Source organism: Python bivittatus, unplaced genomic scaffold (genome assembly GCF_059951505.1).
Source record: "Python bivittatus isolate LINGU-HERP-01145 unplaced genomic scaffold, Pbiv_v1 ctg000070_np1212, whole genome shotgun sequence".
Lineage (NCBI taxonomy): Eukaryota > Metazoa > Chordata > Lepidosauria > Squamata > Pythonidae > Python > Python bivittatus.
The window spans coordinates 21,281,853-21,305,533 of record NW_028277034.1 but is presented as its reverse complement, the minus strand read 5'-3'; the positions used below and the strand labels follow the sequence as shown (position 1 = coordinate 21,305,533).

The following is a 23,681-nucleotide window of genomic DNA, read 5'->3' as shown; positions in this document are numbered from 1 at the left end:
CACTTAGTCTCTTCAGCATAAAAACTTATAGTACCCCATACAGGATTGAGAAAATGAAAAACATAGCATAACAAATGGGCTTTGTCTAAGTTTAGCACAACCATACACCAGATATTGTCCCTGGACTTGCCATTGGTCATGGACTACTTACATCTATTTACACTAGTCCAATAAGCAGCCAACATCTATACCAATAAAGCACTTAAGCCAAGGTGCCAATCTATTCTCAAAAATAACACCAAGGGAGAAAAATGAGTATAGTCTTTTAATATGAATCAGCATATTTATCTTAGGATTTGAAAGATGACTAGCAATATACATACCTATACTGGATATTATTACAGCAGATCAATGATTCTGACAATGGTCTAATGTAAGTATGTTTCAAAATTCCTAAAAACCCCACTGGTAGGCACATACCAGCCACTGTATTCCACATGAAGCCAGTTCAGGATATTTGTCAACTTGGAATTTATACTCCTGATACTTTTTAATGAAAAAAGATGGTATTCTCCACCAATTTTGGACCCCTAAGATCTAGACAATTACATTTACATCATGATATTTCAAATAGTTGCTTTACCAAATATCTTCCAATTTTTCAGTTGTGAAATTGGTCTTTTCTGTGGAGACTTATTTTCACATTGCTATCCAACCAAAGGATAAGTATTTTCCTTGGTTAGCTGTCAGATTCTGGCACTTATTCAGAATCCTGCCATTCAGGCTTCCTACACTGCTGAGAGATTTCACCAGATATATCCAGTCTGTGCTTATTTATCTCTCGCTGTAAAGAATCCATACATATCTGTGTTTAGACAACTGATTCTTTGCAGGCTTCCCCAAACCTTACTTACTTTGAAATGTCAGCACCATACTGTCTTTCTTTTGGTCTTTGAAAAAAATCTTATCTCCATCTTTCCTGGTCCATTCGTTTCACTGGACTATTCTTAACTCTATAGCAGCAAGATCATACTTACCACCAGACAAGAACAACACTCCCTATTCTCTCACCAGATCAGTTCACATTTGCCAGCATTCAGTGTTATAAGATCTTCAGAAGATAGTATACAACAAGAAGTATTGCTATAGTTCTATTTGTAAGACTCATTGGCTCCTTACAGTAGACTCCCAAAATCATCAACATTCTCTAGAAATTTCCCTTCCTTTCCTTTGTATGTATTCTCTGGACTGATCTGTGGCAATCTACAATAGGGTTTTTCATATATGTCTCCTTCACTGCTCATCTAGGTACAATGGATGTCTCTGTGCAGTCAATAGTCTCATGTAAAGAGGAGAATATATATTAATGATTTTGACCTTCTTAATTCTGCTATATAAGTGAAAGTATCCACATATCAATAAAGAATATTACTAATCATTGCTTTAGAACATCTGAATTGTACCAAATTTTAGTATTGGTCTCATGCTTGGATTGTTCAATATCATGTTCTGACAACCCTGCAGTACATGATTGGTCATTCTGGCCTGTACAGGGAATCAACGATACAACCTTATAGATTAGTTCATAGAGTTCTCTCATGCTTGCTGAACAGGTAGAAGCTCTGGATATTTTTGCGATCACTTATTTGCCTCTAAATACAGATCTAAATACACCAGATTTAACTACATACATACATTAAATACATATTTAAATACACTAATACACCAAATTCTGACCAGAACAGGTTTTGACCTCCAATTATTAGAGGATATGATTTTTCATCACGGATAAAGCCTCTACTTTATAACTATGCTATTTCCCTTTGTAACAAAGCTAATATAGTGGCTATGCTTCATATCCTCTTTCTATATTCAGTTTGTCCCAGAAGGGTAAATGAAAATAAATATATATATTTTTAGGTATAGCTAAATTATACCTATTTCTATACAATAAACATACCTGTTTTCCCAAATCTATGTCTTGCATGCAATCTTTTAATTACTGCTATACAGGTGATTAGATAAGTAGATAGTAGATATATAAATAGATATTCAAGATAACATTTCTCAATTTCTGACTACATTTCAGAAATTTTACTACACAATATAGTCTCCTTAAATGCACTATATTTCAGAAGTGTTTACAGAAGTGTTTCAGAAGTAAGGTAGTTCACGCCCCCCCCCACAACATAAGTAGATGGTGATTTTTTTTTTTTTTTTTATCTGCGCTCAGTCGTTACCGACTCTGCAGTGACTGCTTGGACGAGTCCTTGCAGTTTTCAAGGCAAGTGTTTCAGAAGTGGTTTTGCCAGAGCCTCCTTCCTAGAGCAGAGCTCAGCTGGCACACGCAGGAGCCGGGGTTTCCATTGCTTCGCACCTTTTTCAGGCGCGCGCGGTTTTTGCGTTTTACTGGCAACTGCTCCCGGCTCCTTTCCAAGGCGCCGCCAGCATTTTTCCTCCCACCGGAGTGAGAGTACCCATTTATCTACTCACGTGAGTTTTCGACCTGTTGGGTTGACAGGAACTGGGGAGGAAACAGGAGCTCACCCTGTTTAATGCGAAGACTGGACTCGAACCGCGGAAGCGTCAGCCATTTCTGGCCGGCAACTTTCAGCGTCATTAAGCCGCTGCGCCACCACGTCCCCCAGATGGTGATAGTGAACTTTTTAAATAATGCAGTGCAAAACACCGGCAATAAAACTATTGGTTTATTAATTTGTTTGTTTGTTTAGAAAATTTATATGCTATCAACTTCCTTAACAGCTTGGGGCAAAAATGAAATAAAAGCAATAATTAAATCATAAACTAAAACAAAACTTTAAATTATAAAGATCTGGGTGAATATGTGCTTTTTGTTCCTTTCTGAACTATATGGAATATGGATAGAACTTCAGTAGCAATTCGTTCCATTATGTGGGCCCTGATGGAGAAAGCATAATTAGCCCTGATATCAAATGTGTCTATGATAGAACCTGCAACAGCTGTCCAATGTATGTTCTCAGAGTGGAAGTAGACTATATGGGAGTAGGTAGTCTTGTAAGTACCTTGCCCCAAGACATATAAGAATTTATTCACCATTGTGAACACCATGAATTGATCTTATAGCTGTTCTTATAGGTGAACTCCCATCCCAAAATCCAGCCAGTATAATAATGTTTTCATCTTGTCTGTTAGTTTCAATTTGTTGACCCAGTCCTTTATAGCTTGAAGAGATTCAGACATCCAATCCCAAGCTTGCAGGAAAAGAGAATTATAATGGCAACTAGCTCAAACCTGCAAAAGATACTTCCCCAGAGCTTCACAAAATGTATTAAACAACAGATAAAACATATTTCATGGGATACCATAGAAGTTTCCCAATATCACTTTCTGATAGGACCCAGAAAGAAGTGAAATCACTACAAAGTTTAAAATACAGTTGGTTCACAACCAAATCATCTCCAACCACCAGTTTTCCTAAGCCCCCCAGCAAGATACTATGGACGCCGGCATCAAAAGCCATTGAGATATTCAGGACCACAAGCCCTTATTCTTTCTCATCACGTTCCATCTATCAGGTGCCCAGAGCAGTCTTCATCTCATATCTGGGTCTAAACCCAGGCTAAAAAGGATCAAGATTTATTTTATTACAAAGCTCTGAGAGGAGCAGGAGCTTTTTTTTTTTTGCCAGTTTAGTTTATAATGGAGTATTGGACACCAGCCAATAACTGTTAAAATCAGCCATGTATAAAGATGGTTTCTTCAGCAACAGTCTCATCACTGTCTGCTTAAGGTAGTGGATTCCTGCAAGAAGGATTAATGTTCTGGTTGCTCATAGGCAAGGAAAAAATTTAGAGATCTTATAAGCCAAGGTAGGGAGGAATACAACATCCAAGTAATGGTACCGATTCAAAAACCTTATCTACTTCCTCAGGAGGGGAAAAAAAAAAAAAAGACTCTGACTCGTATAGCTAATACAAACTATTTAGTAGGTAACCTAGATGCAGTATTGCTTAAAGTAATTAAATTATGCCCAACACAAATCTGAGCACATTTCTTTGTAAAGAACTGCAGAAGCATTTTCCACTGATAAATTCAGGCACGATACTTGATTATACAGTCCGTTCTTATTAAGTAAAGTTAAGCATGTATTATCATTGAACTGGATCTTTCCAGGAGTGGCAGCAACATTGTAAAATGTTGTCCCTAGGATGCCACAGTGAATGCTGATTTATGCAATCTGTTTTAAAAAACAACTGGCTGTTTTATAGAGAACTTAACATAATACGTTTGCTGTGTTTTTGTGGCTTTTATTCAACAGCTTTAATTTAACTTCTTCTTACAGAATATTACTTACTTTCAGTTACTTTATGTTTATGTTGGTCTATGTTGGGTTGCATTTATCATACATAACATTCTTTTAATATGGCAGCAAGAATGAAGGAAAATAAAAATGCATGGCTTACTACAAAAACTTTAAAGCAAAATATACTTTTGAATAACCTTTTTACACTTGTCAGCTAAGAATGAAAGTTCAGCCTCTACCCTTGTATTTTCTTGCTCATCTTCTCTGTACAACAGCAAGTAAATTTTCCTTTTAAATATACAGCATTGAAGTAAACCCTGTTTGTGAAAGTAAGATTTATGGAACATTAACAAAGCCATGAACATTCAACTGACCTTAAATATATCCAGACACACAGTTTGAAGTTCTCATGATTCTAGAAGAACTACAGATAACAACACTTCATCTTTAAATCTCTCTAATGTTTATATCAATATATCAATTGAATCTACCACTGTAATGATTTATTTCTACTAATGTCGCATAAAACTCTGAACAGAAAATTTTGCATATTTCACTTATTCTATTCTGCTTTTTCACCATCTTGCAAGAATTCATTACAATAATCCTTACATGCAAATATTAAAACATAGAACTACAAACAGATTGTTTCCTATGAAACTGAAATAAGCAATGTTATGTATGACATTTGTACTGCACAGGAATCAGGAAACAGAAGAGAAATACTGAGCTACATATAATTCATGATATTTAAACTAGACTTGTGAAGTTTGACAGAAGTAAGAAACAAAGAGAGAAGCTTAAAAATATCTGAGCAATTTTACTTCCAAAACGGTGTAGAAGAAAAACGACTTAAATTTTATTTTATTTGCCCTATAGTATTATATCATCAGTGATACTTAAGTTTAATGATGGAGATGATCTTAGTTCCAGTACATTAGAGAATGCCCCAATTTGTAACACCTGAAAGGTAAATGAGTTTCCAAACTGTAGACATGAATAAATTAGCCAATGAACAGCTCCATTTCCTGTTGCAAAAATCATGCTATGCTTATGTCACACTACAAGTTACAGAGGCATTATCATACCTGCTAACATGGCAAGTTCTACATGTGATGGTACAACTTGAACAAGCCTTCTTATGGCCTCCTTACATGCTTCAGGTATTTACCAAAATATATCCATGATATGTATCAAATTTCACCAAAAAAGCTATAATGGCTCTGTGTAATCAGCATTTTGATAAACAATTTTTAAAATCTGAAATTAACCTTATCTGGACATGCATCATACTTGGAATTTAGTCTGAAAAAGCTCCAAGTCTGGGTTTGTCTTATTTGTCAAAGCCTAGCTCTTTTCTCACCATGGTGTGTCAAACAGTATGCATTATGTTTACAATATTTTTTTTCTTAACTTTTCATTACAGCTCAAGGAAGAAATGAATTTTGAAAATTGTTTTATGCTAGATATCTGGCAAGCAACTGAAAATGTAGCACCTGAAAAACAAAATTGACACCAAAAAGAGTGTGAAACTTAAGAGTTAATTATTTAGGAACGAGTAAAAGGAAGAAAGACTGGAGCACCCTAGTGAGAGCAGGGAGTCATGGTGAAAAATATTTTTTTGCTACTCTGTTGCATTTAAATTTCAATAGCCAAGGGGCACCTCTGTTTTTGTAACAAGTCCTGTCATTATATCCACGTTTAACCACATAACGTTTATAATAGTTTTAGACATATGCTAAAAATTAACTAAGGATAAATTTAGGAAATCATTGCTTACATTGAATCTTTATCAATACAGATATGGGTCATTTATTTTCTTGCTGCAACCCCAAGTCAAGACATGAGAAAGCAATGGAAACCTAACTGTCAATCATAGTTTCAAAATAAGTATATACAGTATAAATATTCTTAAATTCTTCCTGATGGGTTGAAAGATTTCTAAGACTCATCTCTTCTATAAGATATATCAAATATCCCAAATATCAAATCATATTATATTAAGAAGACAACCTTACTCAGGGAAATGGGAACAGATATACTCAGAAGGAAATAAAATTCAGGCAGCATAAATCAGATAGACTCTGAAAAATTGATGGGCTAGAGGTACTGAGACCTAAACAATGGAACAGTTATATGAAAACAAGAATGGATAGCACAGAAATGCCAGAACAGGGAGGAGGAGGAGGAGGAGGAGGAGGAGGAGGAGGAGGAGGAGGAAAGGCCCATCCATTTAAACTTGCTATAATTTTTAATGTATGGATATATACACTTCCTCATTTTAGAAATCACTGACTATAATCAAGAGAGATGGTGATTAACATGGCTGAGCAAAACTAAATCTTCAAGTGTACAAAACTGCAAAACCTTAGTAGACTATTAGATTGTAGATCCCTAACAGAAAACTAAGCTCTCACACCTTCTGATAAGCCATGGTTTGTTCAATAGATCAAAACTGGATTCTTAAAGGACACTAAATGAAAAAACATTACTTGCAAACGATAGTCAGCTTTCATAACCGCAAGCCCAAACAAACTGCATTATAGCATATCACAATATATAAATTCAGCTATAGATCTTACTACTTCCTTCTGCATTCTAAATTTTCTGGTAAAACCCTTCCCACAAATATCTATAGAGGCAAACAAATTTGTCTTGTTTTATTATTTGCTCTATTACTATGCTTGCTTTATTGCATATAAAATCAAAATATATGTTTTGGGTATGTTTGTCCTTTAAATTTCTGCTGTAATTTTTGGGGATAATTTCATTATATTTTGTAATAATGTCATATTCTGGTTATATTTTTTAAAAAAGTGGTGAGTTCTTAAATAACAGACATTTCCAAGTACTGAAATATAATCAGATGCTGATATATTTATTGTTTTTTCCTGCATTTACAATGCAAGAGAAAAGTTAAGCACACAAGATAGGCTATAACAAATGTTTTCAATGAAAATAATCTACTTAACATTTTCTGTTAAAACAATGATTGCAATTCAATATACATGTTTTGTTTTCTAAAGAATCCATCTATCAGTGCTACATACTCCAAAATTTTCCTTCAATGGAAAATGAAATTGTTAATATAGTATCTTTCATATTATAATATTGAATCTAATCTACCAATGTTTTCTACAGCTTGCATAAGTCACAACTGATTGGACACAGTCCCTATGGACATGCCATTTCATCCAGGCTGGACGGTTCATTAGTCATAATTACTATAACTGTACAGCAGAGACTGCAGTTTTATCTCATCATACATCTTTGATAAAGCTGCTTCCATTTTTGCATCATCAGCATGTAAAGTTACATTATTGGTGCTTTTATTTTCCAATCTGTGATTAACACAGGCTGTGCTTCTTTAGAAATGCACATAATCTTAACATAAGCTCTCCCACCCTTTTTTTTTTTAAAAAACCCACACACCACAATCCTAATGTCATTCACGCTGTGACCACCATTTGAACTTTTTGTTAGAATCAGCTGCTTTGCACACTATGAACTGCAACAGAACAAAGAGATTCTGGGGATAATATTGCAAACAAAATTGAACACAGAGACGTGTATTAGCTAAATGCTTTGCAAACCTTGCTTAAGATATTTATGCTGTAAATTTGAATGCTGATCCAAATTAGCAGATCTTTGATGTGAGTTTAGAAAAAGACCATTTTTCAAGAGGACTAAATAGATGCTGAGCAATCCTAGCATTTGGGGGTGGGGTAGAGAGATAAGAGAGAAAAGATAGAGAGAAAATAAAATAAAGCTTCATATTAGAAAGAAGACTAAAAAATGAAGGCTGGAAAGGTTAGAAAACAAGTGCTAATAAATTGTAATATACAGAAAGGTTTGGGTAAGTAATGTTAGCATAACAAAACATGCTAATTGTCTCTCTTTAGGATTCCTTTTCTATTTTTGTTTGCTTTCCTTTTTAGGATGTTGAAGAAACCTTAGAGCTGCATACGAACATGCAGATTGCCACACAAATGGACATAATTGGCAGCTTTGCATACTACTAAGGCTACAAAAATCTCAAAGTAATTAGTATTGTCTGAATGCAATGACATCTGTGTTCTCATGGTCCTCTAGACTTGTCAAGCCAGTAAGACCTACATGAAAAATATGACAAGCATTGCAAATGCCCCTCTCTAAGGTCTCACTTTGGGAAAACTAAAGGAACAATGCCTTTCTTTGTGCCAATATATTTAAAAGCTAAAGTCTCAGCGTTTGTAAAGCTTTTGACAGTCCTCTGCTTTAGGTATGATGGGTTTATACAGAATATAACATGGAGATAAAAACAGTTCACAAGAGTGCCCAGGCTTTGGTCAATTTGTTTATAATTTACTATTAACCCGATAATTAATTTGGCTGACTGAAATATCTTGTCCTCTGCTGAAGAAAGAGTCCTTCCAAGTTTCTAAAATTGTATTTATAGGATAATACATTTTGAAGCATTCAATTTAATCCATAAACCTTTGTTTTAAGATCTGTGGTGCCTATTCTTCAATCCAGTTCCTAGGCTGCGGTAGCACAATGTTCAAGTGTGCGTTGGTTCCAAGAAAGACATTAGTCATCATTAACAGAAGCACTGACACCATACCTAAGTGCCTTTCTGCAATGACCAAGTGGCAATCATCTTTCTCTTACGCTGTCACTGCTGATTAGGGTTTTCCGTCATGAAAATTTAATTTGTTCCCTTTCTGCATTTCCTTTTGCAGTGTTAACAAAGTATGTTAGTGGCATATTGCGAAGGCAGCAAAAGACCCTGGTCCGGAACCAGTACTATATTCCTCGTTTTAGAAAATTCCCTTCAAGATCTTAAGTTTGGCTTCAGTCAAATCTTTCTATCTTTTATATTGATTAAAGGTCTATTGAAATGTACAGTACGCATCTTTCAATCAATTGTAATACAATTATTTTAAAACTGTTTCTTAAAGATTAATTGCAGATGCTTACATAAACAGAAAAGTTTTTTTTTTTTTTAAAGAGCAACATTTTTTCATGGTTATCCTAGCAACAAGGTTCATATCTTTCTTGGAGATTAAGACACAAACACAGACATGTATATTTATTTGTTTTCAGAACTGGAAATTATTTAATTCAGTTTATGAGATTTCAAAGCTGTGATGCAATTTAAATGAAATACATTTCCAGTTGTGAAAACAAAATAAGTAAACGACAGCCTGCATTTCTGACTTTAAATCACAAATATTTGTTTAAAAATACAGATCAATATTATGCTGGGTTAATGACCTTTTTCATAACAATTACCCATCTAACTTACTTTAGTATTTTATTTTAAACATATGCATATGCAGCTTTGGTAATGTATTTGTATATTACCAAATGTTATACTTGCAACAATATTTCAGTAAAACAGATAAAAAAGAGTAACTATCAAATTATTTCAACTGCGGCATTTAATGTAAACTTGCTAAATTTTTCACTTCAGTCCAAATGTACACTGTGTTGGTTTCATGACCAAAACAGCTGGGTCCAGAAAAGGACTTTCTGCCTTTCTGTAAAAGTTCCCCTTGAAGATGGTGCCCAAAAGATTAAGGTTTGGGGTTTTGAAGGCAAATGGGAAAGATCTTGAAAAGTGGTCAGAGAGGTTTCCGAAGGTAAAAGCCAGCACACAGAAGGCCTCAGCCCCATTTCCTCATACCCTACAGCCCAGTGTTGTCCAAACTTGGCCACTTTAAGATGAGTGGACTTCAACTCCCAGAATTCCCCAGCCAGCAGTTATTCAGCACAGTACGCTGCTGGTTTATCACAGCAGTTTAGTATTTTCACTGAGCTAGAAATACTCTTGTGGGAGCAAGACCTTTTTAAATTTAATGTCACCACCCTTTCAAGTGAATGGAGTAAAACTCATTTTGTTCAAAAATTATTCTCCAGATATATGGTTAAGAACTAGTTTCAATTTATATCTTAAAACTAAAATATGTGATAGGAGTGCCACTGCTGTAATACTGCATGCTAAATCAAATTTAAAGAAAACAGTGTCGGTAATTTTAAACACAGTAGCTCTATGAAATGTTTAGACATTAACCTCTCTTTATTCATGAGTTATTATTTATTGGTATTGACAAAATAATTTCATACATGTATTCAATATAACCTTAGTTCCATGCATATCTAAAACACTGTAATGTAGCAACTTCCATATATTGCACTGTCCCTTTGAAATTTAAATTATAGCTTTCCATTTCATATTTGATATTCTGCAAAGCACAAAATGACAGTGTGATTTAACTTCAACTTCAAAAAGACACTGAAATCCACTGCCTGTATTACGTTTATTCTAGAAAGAATTCAGCCTAATAATGTGCAAGTGCTGACACCAAGATCTTCCTCTCTTTTCTAACCTTCTATCAAGTCCAAGCAAATAAGTTTAATTCTTTGGCTCCCATTCCCAACCGCCCAGCCCCCATTCTTTCCAAATCGCTTGTCAGCAAAAGATTGGGCAATTTATTGACCACTTCTGGATGCATACTGTCAGTGTTGAAGGAAATATGAGGGAAGCTTGTGGCTACTGTTCTGGAGCTCATTGATAATGACATACCTGCCTTTGTCCCCCATTACCCATACTACAAACTACTTAGACCTAACTGAAAAATCAATAGCATACTTGCACTGGTTCCTGTGGCTGCTTCCTTTGATTGTCAGCTCCTGTCTAGGGTCAGCACTTACATGAAAGAGGCTGTGTCTGCCTGATGCTTTCAGGACAACCTAACGATATGAAACTAGCCAACAGAACAGTAAATTCTGTCTTGCTACCCTCCTCATCAATTAGGCTCTGACTAGGCTTGCCTGTAGAAGACTGACCTTTTAAGTTTAAGCGAATATGGACTGGTTGAACACACCACTGCCCTCCACAATGAGTCAGGAAATTCAGTGACAGGTTAAACAAAACAGAAGGTTGTAACTGTCATAATTTGCATTGCACTTTCACGCCAACAAGGGTGTTATCAGCGGGGGCAAGCCCTGGAACACACAACTTAAGCACCACTAAGTTGCCCTCCTCATAAATTTTTAAGTGAAGTGAGATAAAACAAATTCACGAAATGTCTTAACTATATCAAGTTCCTTTCTACCAAGTTTGCATTTTGGATGTTCATAAACTGCCTGATGTTATTGCCCTAAGATGAGATGGCAGAATTAAAATTCCATTAATAGTGACAAACTTTTAATTTTCATGCTTTAAGTAACTTTTACACTGAAAAGTCCTGAAGATTTATCATGGGGAGGAGGACATTTTCTCCACTAATATAGTCACATACATCAAGATAAATCAGTATATATTTATAATTAAAATATAATGCAAACAGTATCATGCAAAAGACCATCAAATTCAACATCTTGTTTCTATAAGTGACAATAAATATGATTTTTAAAAGTCTACAAGTGAAGCATAAAGTTAAGACCTTTCCCTGATATTTCTTCCTAGGAACAGTTATATGAAAGTTATACTTTTATTTGAAAAATTTGCATGTTTAAAATTAGTCAGCAATGAACTCATTATTAAGACACAAGAGACATGCAATAATAATGTATTACTTTTGAATAAGCTATTCTTCAATTTGTAGCGAGCTTACAGTTAAAATATACTAAACATATTATGTAAAACAATGAATAGGACAGCAATATTATGGTCTTCCTGAAATGTTAAATTGACACTATTTTCCATATACAGTACAAGTGAGAAAATATAATTAGTTGTCTGCTGCAACAAATTCATAAACTTGCTAATCTATAGGTACAATCTTACATGGAGTTACTTGAAAGTAAAATCCACTGAGCTCAGTGCTATTTACTTCTTAGTTACAGTATTTATAGTGCAATCCTATGCATGTATACTCATCCATAAATCTCATAGAGTTAAACAAGACATATTCCTAGAAGAGTTTGTATAGGACTGCAACTCAAATAGAATGCCCATTATTTGTAACAATAGCAGCACATCCATTTTAAACTGACCCCTTGCTTACAAAAGGCCATTACTTTATTTCACATAGCTGTAGTAATCTGCCTTGCAATACAGAAAGCAAGAGAGTATTTAATTTTAAAAAGTGCTCAAGAAAACTTCCTTGGTTTTCTTTGCTGTTCTAACTTAATAGTCACCATTATGAAGTAGAATACAAATAGCTAATATAACCTTGGTTCACAGACTCTGTTCAAGATATATTAGTGGTCAGTGTAAGGTCTAGGTATGAGCCATTTCTCTGCAACCCAACTGAATCCTGACAGCATTGTGAGGAGTTTCTACAAGTTCCCAAGGATGCCAGAAGGAATTACTGCATAAATCTGGGTGCAATGTAAGTGCAGATTCCACTTCCCAGTTGTCACTACAGTATCTCAGGAAGCACTATTGTCATGGTCTCCAAACCTAGAAGTATATCCAGTGTCATGCCAATCAAGACACTTAGCAGAGCCAGATATCTTCCTGCCTGGGCTGTTCTCCACAAATATATACATAATACACATATACACAAATATATAAATATATACATTAAAAATGTATACATTTTGACTGAGCAAAGCTTAAGTAACAATAGCTAATAATGTGCCCAATAATTGAATTTATCTGGGCAAATTAAAAAGCAATTTTAAACTGTAAAAACATTAGCAAGAGTAAGTACAATAAAATACATTAATAATTAATGTGAAAAGAATAAAAGGGAAATCCATGAAAGTGACTAGCCCAGGACACAGTCACTTAAAATCTACCATTTACTGTTGGAAAAGGGGGTTGTCTTAGCCTCATATTGAAAAGAGATCAACAAAGATGCTAGATATGCATCTGTGTGGAGGGGATTCTACAAGCAGATACCACGATGGAAAGATCTTCTCCCTTGTAGCCAGTTGTCCCTGAAGAGAAAAGGAGGAAGGTAGGCAACAAATGTCACAAAAGTCTGCTCCACCTTCACTCTCCCACCCCCACTAGACCATTACCATCAATTGTCTTCTGGGAGAAATCTCTCAAGGCAAAGACAAGGCAGGCTAACAACTAACAAATAGCCTGCTCAACTAGATTTTTCCCACCCTGCATTAACATCAACTGTTCTCCAGGAAGGGTCAAAAAATTTGAAATTCCATATTATTAAGTAGTATTTTGTATCAAAATCATTATTTTTATTTTTATTTATTATTGTTTATATTGCTTTTAATCTGAGCAGGGATTAGGACCTACTCTACCTTGTTTAATTTTAGAAGCTATGCAGGATTAGGCCTGGTAAATATTTGGATAGAAGACTTCCAGAGAACACCAAGGTTTTAGTTAGACTGCAGAGTAAAAAAAAAAAAAAAAAATCCAGAAAAAGGTAATGGCAAACCACTTTGATATTGCTGCCAAGAAAACAGACCACATACCAAAATCCACTCCAAAGCACTTTGCTGCCTCCAGTCCATCCCTCCTTAACGCAAACTCATATTTTCCCAGGATTATGCGAAGTACAGTCCAAAGCACCCTTATGGATTTGAATTCAAAGCATTATACATTCTTGCTTTTACCCTATTGCTCTTAGGCTGCTTTGGGAAGTATGTCACCTTATAAATAATGGTACTAAAGAAAGAAAGAAATTTTCTTGGCCAGAGTCCTCAAAGGAAGGTCTTCAAAGATAATCAGAGTGCCTCAGCAGGTACATATGAGAGGTGCATCCCTGAGATACTTTGACTGACTTTAAAGTTCAGACCTTTAAAGATATCTTAATTTGGCCTGGGAAAAGAATAGCAGTTCTTGAAGTGGTGTTAGAGGGAACATTTCAAGACAACTCATTGAATATGTGAAAAAAGAGTCTATGCTGGAGAACAAGGAAGGAACAACAACAATAACAAAAGATGTAACATTGCTGGGTCTAACAGAGATTATTCTATCAGCTTACCTCAAACAAGTAAAACCTAGTATTTTAAATAATGAATTATAGAGAAGCGTTTCAGACAATCAAGTTACATTAGTATACAACTGCTTTTTAGGCTGAGTTAAACCACTTGTTCCTTCCAACTGTGATATAAGAGAAGTGATATAACTTATACAATATTCCATTTGGAGAAACCCATGAGACACAAACAAAGTAAAATCTTTTTTTTTTAATGAACAATTTCACTGAAGGAGATTATGCACATACCTTTTCCTGTGAAGTATAATAAGCTCAATTTTAGGTGGCTTGTGTCCCTCTCCCAAATTCTACAGAACACTTAAATAAAGGTATTATATTACAAATAAAATGATGCATTTCAGTGCATGTCAATGCAAAGTAAATACAAGAATAGAAGATTTAATTTGAGTAACTAAAAAAAAACAAAACAGACCTAACGTGATGATTAATTATGCATCTGGTAGCATGTCACATCCTTTGTGTGTGCCTATCAGATAGTGAAGAGAAAAGGCATGGACAGTGTCCAGTCCCAGCAAGCAAATCATTTGGAAACAGTCATAGCCATAGATCAAAAGATTTTTCACTCTATCTGCAGTAGATTTAAACTCACCCAACCTAACCTTTTGCTGCAGACAAAACCAGTTAGAAAGGAAAAAAGGCTCCTTAGAATCCATAGATAATAAAAGAAGATTTGGAGTGCAGGGCAGGGGGTGAGAGACACAGAAAAGAAACAGGCAGACATAACCACTAAATACATAGCCCAAAACAGCTGTTTTACATCCTGGTTTCAGATACTGAAGACAGAAAAGTTTCCACCAATCCTTTACTCTCCAAAATTAAACTGCACATACAGCTTCTGTATTTTATTTTTGTGAACAGGGTTTTTTTTAATCTCATTGTTAAAATAATACATTTTTAAAAGATACATAATCATTGATAACATTCTTGAAATAACTTGTAGTTTCTAATAAATGCTATTCACCTGACCATACCAAATTAAAAGATCAAATTACAGTATTTAGGAGATGCAACATACAAAATTAATATTGTGTGTGGGCATTATTGATCTATGGTTTGGGGGGGTTATGATTATTTCATTTTCAACTCTGAGTAACTTCTCTCATTTAGTATCACCAAAGAGATTTGGTCTCCTCTAGCTCTGACAATGTGCAAAGTGTAGCCTGTTTCAAATGTGTTATCATCCCTAAATCTTTGTTGACTAATTGAAATATTTCTTTTGAAAATATTAACATTATAACTTTGCAAGTTTTACTTTACTGAATGTTAAGACTAACACAGTTTCCTGTTCACGTGTAATAAAAATTTTATATCAGTTCAGAAACATTTCATTTCAATTAGCAGTCTCAAGGTTTGATTTAATCAAAGGCTTGCCATAAACGCAACTTTGTACAACTCTGTATATTAATTTGTCTATTTGTATAGCTGAATAGAGCAACCAAAACAACAGATTGATTCGTGGAACAAGGTTCTTCACAGAGAATATTGCTAGAAAATACAGGAATGAAGCCACGAGAAACATACTAAAAATATACCCTAAATATTTAAATGTATCCATTTAAGTTAATTCTTCACATGTCATAGCTACTCATACATATTACTGAAGTCATCAGATAACCTGAGAAAATCCATGAAGCCCATAATCATGCATAAATCAGATTAACAGGCAATTCCTTGGCTCAGAAGGTAGTACAATAAACAATAATTAAATAACAATAAGGAGGTAATACCAAATACCACATTTATTTCAAATTAACTGATTAGCAGAATGAGCACTATCTTGGCTACGGCTGCAATCTGATATGCCCTTAGTAGTACACATGTATAGAAATACACTGTAATTCCATTATCTCCATAATTATGCACCATATGTGAATAAATTGGAATCATAAAAATCAGTCTATTCTGGAAATATTACAAATGCAATGAAAATTAGTTCTTGCAGATATTTTAAAAAAACTGAAGTTAACTTCTCAAATTGCGAACTATAGTAATTATTCTGCTAATTAAAAGAAACAATTCTATTCTGAATATGTGGAAATGCATTCAGGTAAGATATTTGGGTGTCCACCTTCATTAAAAAGTTAGATATGAACTTGTGCATCAAGAGATTCATAGTCAGATGCAAAGTGCCCTTCTATGGTAGTTGGATGGATTAATTTCAGTAAGACTCATTTCCAAGTATAGTGCTTCAGTTCACAGTCATTAATATAATATAGTATGAACAATTATGTGAATTATATAAATAAAGACAGTGTTAGCCACAAGCATCGTAAAAGTTTTACCTCAAACACCTCAATACTGATATCAGGGAAAGACAATATTTAGTAGGACAGAACAAAACAACCCTGCAGTGAAATGAAGGAAGAAAAACATTCCCATAAATATAGCATTATAAATCACAGGGCAGTCATATTAATTACCATGCCATCCACATTTCACCTTTTTGTGTGTGTACAGGTGTTGCTCTTTTTTTTTTTTAAGCTCTCATTCATAATTAAATTAAAAGGCTCTTTTTCTAAGTATAAAGAAATTACTGTACGCCGGCCAGAGTTGCTTTTTGTGAGATGGGCGGCTATACAAATTTGATAGATAGATAGATAGATAGATAGATAGATAGATAGATAGATAGATAGATAGATAGATAGATAGAAAGAATACACACACAAGAGCAATGAATAAGCAGAGCTCTCAGTCCAGGAGAACAAGGCAAAACCAAGATCCATCCACAAATAGAAACAGGGTTAATAGCCGTAACTCTTCTGGACTTGTGTACTTGACCATTCATTTAGTCTGGCTGTTGGGAAACACAACTTGCAATCCAGAATAATTTCTTTTCCAATTCATACTCTCCCTGCAGCCGTTCAAGCTCCATCAGCAGAGTAGGAATATATGAAAATGACAGGCAAAAGCCACTCATTCTTTTCCCAGGCTGTTCTTCTATAAATGGAAGCACAGAGAACGTTGAAGCAAGAAGATTAAAAGATCTCCCAGAAAACTGAAGAGAGAGTAACAATTAAGCTAACTGTCTGGAAGATACATGCTCTGTTTCATTTTAATTTTCCATAAGCCAAAGATACTTCTTAGCTAGAGGGCACTGAATATTTTTATACCTGCACAGCTCAATCCCCCAAAAAGTATATCACATAATTCCTGACTGAAGAGGATATTCAGCCATCTCTTCCAAGGGAAAACATGAATTGTCCATGATCCAAAGTGGGCTGGTTCCCTTCCTTTTTTCTTAAGGCAAAAGTTGCTTAGAAGCAGCCTCCAGAAAAGGAGATCTGGCTTGGTACATGCACACGGAGAAGCAAGCACGTTAAAATCCAAGTCCAAGTGGAGCTGAATGGAGGGCAATACATGCATTTCTGCTAGTCTTACTCCAGTGGGGCAACAAAAAGACCCCCTCCCTCCTATTTCCTGTGCAATAATAAGCCATGTGCACGACGCTTCTCCGCACAGGCAGAGAAAGCGCCCCTCCCGGCTCCTCGGCCCTTCTCTCTGCCCGCCCTCGAGGCTCTCCAGCGGTTCCTTCCGGTCAGTTCAACGCCAAGGACGAGACCTACCTAGCCTGCCTTTAAGGAGCGGGGGAGGGTCTCTGGGAAAAGCGAGGAGAGGCAAGGAGAGGGCAAAGGCATTCCCGTCCGGCTTCGCCTCGGAAAAGCCCGCCCGGCTGGAGAGCTGGCCCGGGTGCTAAACCAACCCAGCCCGCACTTTCTCCGTCAAATAAAATGGCCCGCAGCCTCCCTAATGAATTCGTCAGGGCTCTCGGATCGCGCCTTCCCCCGCCTCATTAACTCAAGTCTGATGAGACGGATTATAACGGGGGGAAAATGCAGATCAATCGGCTGAAGCCTTCAAGTGGCTTTTAACCTGGAGAGCCTCCCCGCCCAGGCACGGCGCGCACACCCGCACCCCAGCCGGCACGCCGCCTCCGTCGCCTCCAATCCAGCAGCAGCTTCAGCTCCTCGAGGGCGGCCAAGCGACTTAAGATCCCAACAAGGAGCTGCTGACGGACGCGTCGATTCCCAGGCGGCGAGGGCGAACGGGCCAGCTCTTCGGCAGCCCTTCGTTGGGGTCTTCCGCTTCTTCGACAACCGCCCCCCCCCCCCCCCGTCTCCACTTGCAACCTCCATCCCCTCTCTCCCCGTCCTCCGAAAGAAATTCCGCCACCGGCGAGGACCCGGGCTCTTCAAGCCGCCAGGCTACAGCCGCAGTAGGCGAGTACCAGCTTCCTGGCTCGCTCCCCCTCTTTTCCGCAGGCATTATTTGCTCGAAAGTGTTTAAGTTTATTGCTCAAATGATGTTTCTAATTAGCGCTCCGGACCATAAATCCGAAGCGGCTTTTGTTTTCAAACTGATTTATTATTTACAAGAGCATCGACCTCAGACGGGGCGGCGGGGAGAGAGAAATGGGGGAAGCCTCAAACCGGGAGAACAGCAAGGATCCACTCGAGGCCCGCGAGAAGAAAGGCGGCTAGCGCTGAGCGAACCCTTCCCCTTGGCAGGAGCCCCGGTGGTTTCGGGCAGACCGGCCCTCCAGGGAACTCCCAACGGACACACGGCTACAGATGGGCTGGAGCTCTCTCGGGCGCCGAGGCAAGGGCGCAGAGCCCTTAAGGAAGGCTCCCGATTGGTCCGGGTGCTTCATCGCGCTCTCCGGGTAGGTGTGGGTGCTAAAGACGCTTTCCAGCCTGCGCCACAAGACCCGCAGAGAAGACGTCGGAGCCTTGTCCCCAGCCCCCTTCCAGTTCTGCGGATTTCTACTTCTCACCAAATAAGACCCTACACGACACCTTGCAGTTTAGCTCCCTAGATCGGTGAAGATTTTTTTTTTCCTTTGGAAGAACATACGGTAAAAATTCGAGGGAAAAGCAGAGGAGTGGCCAGGGCTCCACTCGGAAGCAAATCCTGCTCTGCTAAAGCCACCAGGCCCGGCTGCTTGGCAGATGAGAGGACTGCAGTTCGACAAGGCAAACCGACAGATGCTGCCCTGCAACAGTCACCGACGGCAGGTCTCCCGCAAGCCCTTTTGTCCCAGTCCAACCCCAGTTTTCGGTTTGGGCTAGACAGTTCTCCGCCGGACTGCCCCTAGCCATCCCCAGAAGGGCAGAAGTCCGCCCTTCATGCCCCAAAGAGATCTTGAGAGGCAATCGGCTGGGAACCAGAGCAGTGGACTGAATGAAGAGATGGGGGTGGGGAGGGGTTGGAAGCAACTGGTGCCCTGCCTTGCCAGTGGGGCGCTTTCCAAATAAGACCTGGTCTCCTGGAGCACAGAAGAGGCCCCTGGCCTCCACCCAGCCCTTGGGTCCTGTTCAGTTCCGACGGTATGGGATGGATGAACGGAGAAGATAACAGGAGAGGGAAGACTTGGCCTCACTTCTCCTTCTGGTTATAGCAATTCCAAAATCCTGGGAACAGAGGATCGTTTATTTCCAAGGACCTCGGACAGAACAAAGGCTCGCAGCAACACGCCTGGAGATTATTGTTGTTGCTGTATGCTGAGATCCGAAAATCCCGTTGTTTTCAATTGAAATACAATTGTGCGCACATATATCCCACATGTCACCTATTTAGTGTCCAACTAGAACATCAGATATATTTTGTTAACACATATCCCAATTAATATTATTTGGGATAATAATATTAAATATTAAAGAATTCCGTAAGTATCTACCAGAATGTGGGGAGCTGGGGTGGTGGTGGTGGTAATGGTGAATGGATTTTTTTCTCAAAAAAGAGCTAATGCTTTCACTTAACTCTCCCTAAAACAGCTTATAATTCATTTACGATTAAGCATAGATCTTTTTGATTGGAAGTCCCAGCTGACCCACTTACACCCGCACCTGAGAACAAATATTTCTGTTAGCCCTTTGGCAGGAAAAAACGAATAAATCTCGAGATTCTGAAATGTGGTAATTTTTAAACATTTGCTTCTGAAATCACCGGTTGGCATCTAGCAGGACTTCCACTTGTAACTCCAAACAATATAATGTGCCAGTCTCCAAACACAAAACCTCTTTTTCATAACCATATTAAACCATACCTGTGTACCTATTTATGATTCATTTTGCAACAGCACACTAGGCGGATTGCAGGTATCTTTAATTTTAAGGCAAACTCTATTTCAGGTTAGATACTCAAGTGTTCTAATGTGTTTCTATAATTGTTTCATTTCACAAATGCTGGGGCTGCTGAGCAGCAATACATTTAGAGAGGAACCGTAAAGGTCCTACTGTAAAAGTACAATACATCTGTTTGTGTCTGTACCTGTGAGAGCGATGCCTTTGCTTCCCCTCCTAATACGCCTCTTCTCTTCTATCTTTTACTTCCCTGCGCTATTCAGTACTTGCTATCCACTGTAGGACAGAAACCTTTCACCCTAAACCAGGGCCGCAAGCCGCCGAGTTGCACCTTGAACATCCCAGGAAGACGGGTGGAGATCTTGCAATACTACTCACAACAACGTCTTCGGTAGCAACTTTTCCTAATTTCTCCCTGCCCCCCCCTCCCCAACAACAGTGTCGAAGGACCGAGGTGCTTTCTTTCCTGGCCTTCAACTAACTGGGGAAATGGGGTAGGGAGGGGTGAGGTTCGTGGTCGTTCCCATAGACGTGCATAAAATCAATGCGTGTGCCTTAAGCATCTCTCCAGTCTCTCTCTTTCTCTCCCTCCTTCCCCAGCATCTGCAATCGTGGCGGGCCCCGCATCGACCGTGTAGGCGGCTCGGCCCAGCGATTGGCTGGCCCTCTGACAGCTCTGGCGGCGATTGTAGGATTCCCGAGCCACGCCTCCCTTCAGCAGGGCCCTGGGACCATTCATAAACTAAACGACCCTCTCCGCAAAGCCAGAGACCTCCAGACGTCCGCGCCGGGAGAGGACGCGAGGCGCAGGAAAGTAACAAGAGCGGCTGCATCCAGTTCCAAAAGTGGGAGGGGGAAGGAAACGGAAAGCGGGAGGGGGGGGGAGAAATCCTGGAAAGCGGAAAACTGCATCCACACGCACACTCCTTCCTGCTGCTCCAAGACAATATATTCGGGACAAAGGGGAAGATTTACCTGTAACCATTTTTTTAACAAAGGGAAGTCCCGAAGGGTCGCGGACCGGGGGCCTGGGGCTGGACTTAAACTTAAGAACTTTGACGAGAAGCAGGCCGGGGATCAGCAGCGGAAAGATTGCCTTCCGGCGGGTTCTTCAGCCGAGGCCTCCAGAAGAAAAGCAACGGTAGAGAGAAAAGCGGCGGCAGCGAGGCTCGCGTACCTCCCGGCGGTGCCACGGCCTGGAGCAGGCGAGAGAAGGGAGAGCGCGGACGCCTCGGCTTCCCCCCTTGTCCGCGCCGTCCACCTCGTACTTGGCCGCTGATCGCTCACTTTCGCTGCGGAAAATCAAATTCTGCAAGTGGGGAAGAAGGGAAGAGTTTTTCAATGAAGAACTGAAGCCCCTTCGAACCTGGGCAGGCCGAGAATTGGGCGCAGCTCCGATGTAAAGGAAGCGCCAAACTTTGGCGCCGGAGGAAGGGGGCTGCCGCTGCCCGCTCCGCTCGGTGGCAGCGGTGCGGGCTTCCCACGGGCCCTCCTCCTCCCCCTCGTCGTCGTCGTCGTCCTCCTCCTCCTCCTCGGCGGTGGCAGCGACCGGGCGAAGCGGGCTTGGCTTCTGCCCGCGCGCACGGAGACGGCGGCTGCGGCGTTGGATCCGTCAACGTACTGCGAGAGCCCGGTGTACAGCCCGGACGTGTGCCCCAACATGATCGCCGCACAAGCCAAGCTAGTGTACCAGCTGAATAAATATTACACGGAGAGGTGCCAGGCCCGCAAGGCTGCCATCGCCAAAACCATCCGCGAGGTGTGCAAGGTAGTTTCCGACGTGCTGAAAGAAGTGGAAGTGCAGGAGCCGCGATTCATCAGCTCGCTGAGCGAGATCGACGCGCGCTACGAGGGGCTGGAGGTCATCTCGCCTACCGAGTTCGAGGTGGTGCTCTACCTGAACCAGATGGGCGTCTTTAACTTCGTGGACGACGGCTCGCTGCCGGGCTGCGCCGTCCTCAAGCTGAGCGACGGCCGCAAGCGCAGCATGTCGCTGTGGGTGGAGTTCATCACCGCCTCGGGCTACCTGTCGGCGCGCAAGATCCGCTCGCGCTTCCAGACGCTGGTGGCGCAGGCCGTGGACAAGTGCAGCTACCGCGACGTGGTCAAGATGATCGCCGACACCAGCGAGGTCAAGCTGCGCATCCGCGAGCGCTACGTGGTGCAGATCACGCCGGCCTTTAAGTGCACCGGCATCTGGCCGCGCAGCGCGGCCCAGTGGCCGCTGCCCCATATCCCCTGGCCGGGGCCCAACCGCGTGGCGGAGGTCAAGGCCGAGGGCTTCAACCTGCTCTCCAAGGAGTGCTACTCGCTGACGGGCAAGCAGAGCTCGGCCGAGAGCGACGCCTGGGTGCTGCAGTTCGGCGAGGCCGAGAACCGCCTGCTGCTGGGCGGCTGCCGCAACAAGTGCCTCTCGGTGCTCAAGACGCTGCGCGACCGGCACCTCGAGCTGCCTGGCCAGCCGCTCAACAACTACCACATGAAGACGCTGCTGCTCTACGAGTGCGAGAAGCACCCGCGGGAGACCGACTGGGACGAGGCCTGCCTGGGCGACCGCCTCAACGGCATCCTGCTGCAGCTCATCTCCTGCCTGCAGTGCCGCCGCTGCCCGCACTACTTCCTGCCCAACCTCGACCTCTTTCAGGGCAAGCCCCACTCGGCCCTGGAGAGCGCCGCCAAGCAGACCTGGCGCCTGGCCCGAGAGATCCTCACCAACCCCAAGAGCCTCGACAAGCTATAGGGCGCCTCGGGCGCCTCCGAAACTCTGGAAGGGGGACGAACCCAGGGACTGCAGCCCCGGCGGCGGCGGCGGCGCTCCTCCCCCGCTCCCCTTTTCCCAAAATGACCTTAAAAAGACGCTCCCCACAGCGACGGGACTGGGCGGCAGCCGAGCGGAACCCGAGGTACATTTCTTCCTCCTCCCCGTCCTGAATACTCAGTGTGTGTAAGCCCCCTCCCTCCTCTTCCTCGCCCTTTCTCTCTCTCGTTCGTTTGCCTGAATGTTGTCACCAAGTGAAAAACAACATTATTTAACTAGATGTACGATTTTCTTTCTTTAAAAAAGTAAGGAAAGAAAACAAAATAAATTAAAAGAAAAAAAGAATAGAAGCCCAAAAAGGAAAGACAGAGAAAAAAGAAAAGAAAGGAAAAAAAAGCCACCACTAAAAAGTTTACTGGTGTTAAATGTATTGCAGTGCCAAGGACAGACTATATGCACTTCCTTCCCTTCCCACCATTTCCTTATACTTGACTTGTTGAAAACAGTAAAAAAATAAAAAATCATAAAAAAATAAAAAAAAATGATTTTAACTTTCCATTGCCTTTGTGTCTCTTTATTCTAAACATCAGGCAATTAAGATGCAATTGTACCAGAAAGAAAGATACTTTTTAAACAGAAAACAGAAAGGAAGAGTAGCAGGGCAACTAAGATAGATTTTCCACTTATAAATTATAACAACATATTTTGAATGTTTC

The 23,681-nt window shown here is 40.2% G+C and overlaps 2 protein-coding genes across 4 annotated transcripts in view; one reads left to right on the top strand and one right to left on the bottom strand.

Annotated features, from left to right (window-relative positions):
* Positions 1-23,681, bottom strand: part of LRBA (LPS responsive beige-like anchor protein) — a 427,822-nt gene that overhangs the window by 150,511 nt on the left and 253,630 nt on the right. The window lies entirely within an intron of this gene.
* MAB21L2 (mab-21 like 2) lies at positions 21,000-23,507 on the top strand. The gene has a single exon (XM_088132767.1). It carries the CDS (start codon positions 21,868-21,870, stop codon positions 22,945-22,947), a length of 1,080 nt encoding a protein of 359 aa, XP_087988893.1. The 5' UTR covers positions 21,000-21,867; the 3' UTR covers positions 22,948-23,507.